Source organism: Galeopterus variegatus, unplaced genomic scaffold (assembly GCF_000696425.1).
Source record: "Galeopterus variegatus unplaced genomic scaffold, G_variegatus-3.0.2 Scaffold5945, whole genome shotgun sequence".
NCBI classification, from domain to species: domain Eukaryota; kingdom Metazoa; phylum Chordata; class Mammalia; order Dermoptera; family Cynocephalidae; genus Galeopterus; species Galeopterus variegatus.
Window position 1 is genome coordinate 77,421 of NW_007732056.1, and position 7,896 is coordinate 85,316.

Sequence of the window (7,896 nt, forward strand, 5' to 3'; positions counted from 1 at the left end):
GTCCAAAAGGATTAAGTTGAATATTAGGACCACCACTAATATTCAATGCTTTCTGGTACAAGCTCAGAAAATTAGAAAACAGAAAAGTATGAAGAAAACAATAAAGATTATCTGTAATTCTAAAACACCCCCATAGATGGCCAGTATTAGCATTTAGGTAAATAATCCTATGCAACCCTAATAAATGTAGTAAATCCAAGTCAGAAGTAAAATAACCCCAGTTTACATCTCCTCGATAAATGCTCTGGAAAGTCTTCAGTGGCCAAATTATTCCTTCAAGATTTTGACATGCAGCAATAATATTTAAAGTAAACATATCTACTACTTCCCACTTACCAGGCACTTCCAAAAATTGGACAGAGCCTGCATCCAATCTCTATCTGTGGCAGGAAGAGTCTTTCACCCAAGGAGGTCAAGCTGCCTTGTCCCACAGCTTTTATTACAGAGTCTTCATATGCCAGGCAGTGCGCTAAGTGTTCTACACTTGATACTCCCAAATACTTTAGGAAAAGAACTATTACTGACCCAATTTTATAGATGAAGAACTGATTCAAGTTAAGTTAATGTGCCCAGAAACATAATTAATAAATATTAGAGTCCAAGAATCAAAACCAGCACTATCAGACTGCAAATCCCATACACACATACATACTCTTGTTCTGTCTACTAAACCCTGATAAATTCATTCCTACTTCTATACCTTCAAACAGTCCCAATCTTTTCACCCATGTATTCTAATCCTATTCGCTCACGTCCCACTCCTCCTGCCTTTCCTCATCACTCCAGCCCCCACTAATGTACCTCTCCTCTGAACATGGCATTTTAAGTCTGTACTATATAAACTTGTCCATAAATGTACTCTTATTCTATCTATTGTTGCTTTATGTCATTCCTATTTCCACCTAGACTGGTTACAGCTCTGTAAACAGCAGGAATCTTTATCTTGCACATTCTCTATATGCCACACAATGCCAAGTCAATGCTGCTAAAACAATAAGAGGTACTCACACACTTGCTGCTTCACTGACATTACTTTCCCTCCATTCCAAATTACAGGTTGACATTACAGGAAGTTAATTCAAATCAAGTTCAAGATAACTCTGTTCTTACCTTTAAAACCTAGAAATAATATCCCTTTTCAGCCAGAGAATAGCACTGTTCTCCCTTTCCTGGGTAAGAGAGAGTATTGACCAAATATTTATGCACATTCTGATAGGATATTGCAAACAGCTGTGATCAGCACAGATCCTTAAAAGGTACAGTTTCATGTTTGTAAGTGTGCATAGAACTACTCTCAGGATATCAGGACAGCTGTTGTTCTAATTCGCTTTCTTTGATTAGTATCAAATAGGATCTATAAGCAAAACTGGCATGAAAATAGATACCACTTAAACAGAGTATTCTCTGGTTACTTACTGCCTTAGCCTAGAACTAGAAAGTACCAAAAAGAGCTGATACCAAACAGACCAAACAATTCAGACTTTTGAGAGCTGCAATTCCTAGAACACAGCAAATTCCTTAGTCAATAAGCTTTGCAGGTACACAGCTACAGAACCTGAAAGGCAAACTTTCATAGATTTCGTTTTACTGTCCTAACATGAGAGTACTTCAAAAAGTTCTTGGAAAAATAGAATTGAAAAATATTACGAATCTTTCCATGAATTTTTTGAAGAACCCTCATATAACCTAGTAATAAAGAGCATTAATAATACAAGCAAGCAATAATAACAATATCAGCAAATACTTTGGCAGTATTTATTTTTTTTAATTTCTTTGGCAGTGTTTATATGCCAGGCATAATTCTAAGCACTAAGTCAAGAAAAAAACATGCGTTATACAGTTTCAACTCATTGTAATCACCATAATCTCCAATGAGGTAAAGCAATCACTTATGTTCCTAGTACAAATTAATCCCTTAAATTTGCAGGCAGTATTCTGGCAATATGTACTGAAACTTTAAGCATATAAATCCCCTGTCCTAGCAATTTCACTTCTGAAAATGTACCCAACAAAAATAAAAGCGTTAATATAACATAAATACACAAAAAACTACTTATTGAAGAACAATTTATAATAGCATAAAATTAGAAATAATCTGTCTGGGGCCGGCCCGGTGGCGCACTGGATAGTGCGCCGCTTGGGAAGCGCGGCGGCACTCCCGCCCGACGGTTCGGATCCCACATGCAGACCGGTTTCCGCTCGCTGGCTGAGCGAGGCGCGGGAGCAACACCGAGGCTTGCAATTCCGTTGCCGGTCCCCGGTCCGGTACGGGGGCAACACTGAGGGTTGCGATCCGTTGCCGGACACGGAAAAAAGACAAAAGACAAAAAAAAAAGAAATAATCTGTCTGAAGAAAACATGTTAAAGCCATAATATGGAATATTACATATTTAAGGATATAAATTCATATTTATTGACTTTAAATATGTTTAAAATATAAGAGGATGAAAACAGCTACAAAATATAGTGTGACCCTACTTATTTAAATACACACTCGCAGGCCGGCCCGTGGCTCACTCGGTAGAGTGTGGTGCTGGTAACACCAAGGCCACGGGTTCAGATCCCCTTACCGGTCATCTTTTTAATTTAAAAAAAAAAAAAAAAAAAAAAAACACCGTTTTACTTCAAATTCCTAATATATTGTTTTATTTCTTGAAAATGATAATATAAACAATTCATCCACAGAATTTTTCATGAGTAACTCATTTCTAGCCTACAAATTGTTCATTTTGGAAAGGATGGTCTATTAGCTTCCGTAATGTTTGGCAATCCAATACATTTTTATTACAAAGATTTAAGGTTGTACCCTTTCTACTATAATAATCCAACTAAATACAAAAATAGGTTTTCCACCTTACTCCAAAATCTATGCTCAAAAAAAAATGTCAACACAAACATTCATAATTAAAAACTCCAAAATTTATCTCAAAGCCACCCATTTCTCTCCCTTGCTACACACTAGTGGAAACCAACAACCCCCACATGGAATAAATACTGCAATAGCCTAAGTATCATTGTTATTTCTAAGTATCATTCTACTTCCCCTGCCCTTCTCCAGTAAGTTCATTCTCTACACAGAAGCCAAACACATTTTTAAAAATATAAGATGGATCACTTCCCACTGCACCTATAGAAAAATCCTTAAACATGATTTACAAGGCCCCACCATAATCTAGCAGGCCCTAACTCCTCAGACTCCTCTCCCACTATTCTCAAGTTGCTCAAGAATAGTCATGATCCCCTCAGTCAAGAGGTCAAGCTCCTCTTGACTCAGGTCTTCCTAACTGCTGTTTTTACTGCCTGGAACAGCTCCTCCCCAAAACCACTATGACCTCCATGGTAATCTACTCATCCTCCAGGTGTCCTCCGGGTGTCAATCGATACTCCTTTCAGAGCACCTTCCAACTCCGCCTCACATTCAATTTAAATTAGGTCCCTCCATTATATCATCATCATATGCTGTTTTTCTCCACCTTGTCCTTTACCACAGCTACTCATTATATACTACTTTTGTTTAGCATCTGGTTTTTTCCACTAGCCTTGTCCATGACAGCAGGACCTTGTTTATGTGTTCACCACAATACCTCCAGTGCTTGGCACTATGGCAGCCATATTGGAAACACTCAACATCTTCTAAAATGAAGAAAGACTAAAGCAGAAAGGTAAGGGTCTCTTCTGGATAAAACACCATTGGCTCCGCAAAAACTAAATCCAGACTGTTACACCCACAATTTGAAATGAGGCACTTCCACCATAGCCAACTCTCTAGGGCCTGCATCTCATTTCCATTCTCACATTAAAACAAATTTACAGCACGGAGTCTCTGTGTACATTTGAGATCCAAATCAATTCTTCCACAACCTCTACAATAATCGACCTTTCTGCTCCCGTATCCTACTTAGCCAAAGACTCCAGCGCAGAAATCTAAGTTATTCAAAATCATTGTTCAGGAATTACTTAAATGTATGGTCTTCCTGTAAATTAATAGAGAATATAAAGGAAAATATAAGGAAAACACATAAATAGTATTTTCCTATCACAATTACATGGTGTATTTGGCCACTATCACTTCTTTGAGGCAAATTTAATTACCATCCGCGAAGTTAAATTCTTTATCTGCAGTAACTCAGTTTCAAATAATAGAATTCAAGGTAAAATACTGTTGCCTTTTCTCTAAAAAAAAAAAAAACAGAAAAATAAGATAATAATATAAAAGAAAGGACAAGAACACTGTTCTTCCCAACATTTGGGAGTCTCTTCCCTTGTCCAACCCTTTGGAGCTAAAGTATGTTCAATTCTAGGCAGGAAATGAGTAAGCTACACGCAGAACTCAGTGCCCTAGCCTTTTTAATTCCTTGGGGAGACAATCTTTACAGATGAAGGAAACAAGGATCCAGCGAAGATGACAATAGCAAATAGGAAATTAATGCTAAAATACTTAAAAACAAACTTCAATGCTTTAAAATAAAAAAAAACCTTCGGTGTACAATACACTTCCCTGAAAATACAAATTAAAATATAATACTCACTGTTTAAAACTATAAATAGAGGGGTATGGGGTTTGACTGCTAATAGATACAGGGGGTTTTGAGGGAGTTGATGAAAATGTTCTGAAATTGACTGTGGTGATGGTTGCACGTTTTGTGACTGCACCCGTACATCAAATTGTACACTTCAAATGAGTGAACTGTATAGTATGCAACTACATCTCAATAAAGCTGTTAAGAAAACTATAAACAAACTCGCGAAAGGGACATCAAACTACGGTTTTGGGTTCTGGGATGGGTTTTCAGGGGAAGCACCTGGGTTAGGTCAAAAACGGGCAAGGGGAGGGCAAAAACTTGACAAGCAGAAGGGAAATGTTGTGCACCTCCTGAGTGATAAAGATGAAGCTAGTATATGAAGCTAGTATACAGAGCAATCTAGTTCGGCTAGAAACCTGCTGAAGAAATGTGACGAAAAATCTGGGTGAAAATGATGGGCCTTAGAATTGAGAGACTTAAATAATACGGAGCTTACTAGAAGATTTTGTCTAAGAGGGAAGACAATGGATTAAAGGGTATTTCACAGGAGTATATTCAAAAGGCAGACTCTTTCACTCTAACCAAGGATAGACCTGGGTGAGTCACCATTTTTTAGAGTTGTGTCTACACTGGTCCCATAACTTACGATAGGTTCTAGAAGTCAAAGCGAGCCCCTGAGTCATTCATTAACAATTTCGGCCAACACCCTGGTTGGAATGTATTATCGCGAAAGTGCAACCCAATTAAGGAGTAAATGCGCACAGAATAATAGCAGAGAACGACCCAACGTAGTCCGATATCCTGAAACGATGTGTAAAACAAAAGTGAATGCAAAGATAACAAAGAGAGCCTAGGTCTTATTAAACCCCTTCCTGGTATCTATCCATGCCACCCCCATCTCGAGATCCCGGGTCCCTCAGGTGGTCGAGCCTCAGGTGCTCCGACTCCCTCTCTCCGGAGCACCGCCCCGCCCCCACTCACATGGGGGCTCTGACCGCTCCAGGATCTCGCGGCCGGCAATCGCCAGAATCCGTTCAATTCAACTAAGTTTTACTAAGCGCCTGCTGTGTGCGAAACTCCGAACTCTGTTGCGCTCAAGAAACATCAGTACGCCCTAGGCCTGGTCTCTACCCTGTAGAAAAAAGATCTCGGTCCATACTACGTTTGGCCTTCCTTCCCTCCAGTTCCTACCTGTGCCCTCCGCTGGTCCGAGCACCGGCTCAAAGCCTTCGTTCAGCCCACGGGCCACTGGGGAAAGGCCTCGCGCCTGGCGCAGACCCACGCTCACGGCACGTCGCGGCCACCCAGTGACCCGGCACCCAGTGGGGGCCCCCTACCCATTAGGCCCTCGGCTCCGTAAGGAGGCGACTCCCCAGCCCACGTTCCTCAAGACGCGAGGGTCACAGACTGGAGCGAGCGCTCCCTCCCGATCCCCGTACACGCGGCCGCCCCGGCCCACACTTACGGCGTGCAGCGGTCGCTATACTCATTGGCGATTGTCTCAATGCCGCCGGCGCGAGCCACAGCGACGTAGCAGCTCTGGAAGCCTAGGTCTATGCCCACCACCGACATGGCGCCGGCTACAGCTTGGGCCCGGGTCCGGCCACCGAGACAGGACACGGACCCCGGCGGGACTAGCGCGCGGAGGGCAGGCCGCGTGGGCCGGCTGGCCGGGGCTACTAGGGGACGTGTGGATATCCACGCGAGCGCCTCGGTCCTTGGAAGGGGGACCACAGCCGAGTGCACTGCTCAGGCCGGCTCCGGCTGAGCAGCCGCAAAGAGAGTGCCGGTAGCGGGGGCGGAGAAGATCTCGAAGGATCTCGTTGCGACGGTAGCAAGGATGCAGCGCGAGAACTGCGAAGGAACGTAATGTTCTCGCGATATCCCGTTCAGATGATTTTCCTCTCGAGGTCCTGCCTCCAGCTACGTAAGGGCGTACGTCACGTCCTGGCTCGAGAAGCGGGGAGGGGACTGAGCAGCTGAAAGGTGGCTAGGCAGCGGAGCTGGCTGATTGAGCCTGCGCATAGGACCTGCCGCAGCGGCGCTCCACAGCTGCAGAGAGCTGTGGAGCACCTCCCCTTGCAGAAGGAAGTAGGAGAAGCGGCCTAAGTCGAAGTGCTGAGGGACTGCAGTTGCCCAACTTCCGCCGTTTTTATCTCAAAGAAAGTTCCGGTGGTGGGATCTGCACTCCACCTCCTGTTGGGCTCCCAAAATGAGAAGGCGAGCTGATCTTCAAGTTCTACAGGGCCCTCTCTGCTCCCCCCGGGGTAGGTTGGCCGTTAAGGGAGAAGGCTGCCGTTGGAAGGCGGTCCTGAGCGAAGCCTTACGTCTGACTATATCAAAGGCGGCGCCCTCACCAGTCAAGGGAAGGAATCCTCTCTTAATCACACCGACTTGTTTTCTTTCACCCTTGTTCCGTTCTCTAAACCACTCGTGTTCTTAGATCAGACTGAGGGGCCTGCAGGACTTAAGCCTGTCAGTCCCCAACACATTCCAAGCATCTGGCAGGTGGTAGGCCCTGAGCAGAATGCAAGGGAAACAGATAACACGCTACCTAGCCTGAAAGTTGCGCTTAGACCAGACAGTGGCAGGTTTACATGAAGGTAACGACTTTTCAGTTTCAGGACCCCTCACTTGCATGGGCTGCTGGGAGAGCAGGGAGTTGCTGAGGGTCACGGATTGTTCCGGGTGGAGAGGAGAAGCCAGCTTGAGAACAGGGAGCAATTCTGTGTAACCATTTCTGATAAATTGTCTAGAGATCTCCGAAGAAGACGAATCTCAATCTCCAAGTGTCCAGTAACGTGTTGTGATCTCTTGTTCTGAATAATTTGTGATTATTTCTTAGAGGCCCCCCAACAGTGTGTAAGCTTAAACTACAAAACCTGCATCACCTCCATCAGGCACATAGCTAAACAAGTTTAGGGGATCTCAGTAAAGGGTGGCAAGTGCTATATGCACAGAATGGTGGAGACTAGGAGGACTTCTAAAAAAGGAAAAGACTTGAAGGTGGAAAAACCAGGAATAGAGAGCTAGTGTGGCTTGAGGACTATGAGATGTTCTGTATTGTTGGAGGGTAGACTGAGTTGAAGATCTCAGGACTAAAGTAATTGTCCTTGGACCATTTAAAAAGTGAATGAGCAAAGAAGAAAGTACATTTCACCGACATTCTTCCCCCCATCCCTGCCCCCCCCACCCCCCAATAGGAAGCAAATCTCTATTTCCTGCTGCCTCAGGAGGCACTGCACTTTCCAGGAGCTGCGTCAAAGCCCAGGTTGTTTGCCTTTAAGCTTGCAAATTAGCAAACAGTTCTCACGTTTTAGCTAATTCAAACCTGTTTTTGTCTTCAAAGACAAGTACCAGGTGCTACCTGGAA

General features: G+C 43.7%; 1 protein-coding gene across 2 annotated transcripts in view; it reads right to left on the reverse strand.

The window, feature by feature from the left end:
* HSPA4 (heat shock 70kDa protein 4) overlaps window positions 1-6,376 on the reverse strand; it is a 39,681-nt gene extending 33,305 nt beyond the window's left edge. Inside the window, exon 1 of one of the 2 annotated variants that reach the window (XM_008590250.1) lies at window positions 5,989-6,376. In XM_008590250.1, coding sequence (XP_008588472.1) covers window positions 5,989-6,095 — 107 coding nt within the window. In that variant the 5' untranslated portion in view covers window positions 6,096-6,376. The remainder of the gene's footprint in view (window positions 1-5,988) is intronic. The other variant, XM_008590251.1, reaches the window with a different exon arrangement.
* Between the last annotated feature and the right edge of the window lie 1,520 nt (window positions 6,377-7,896).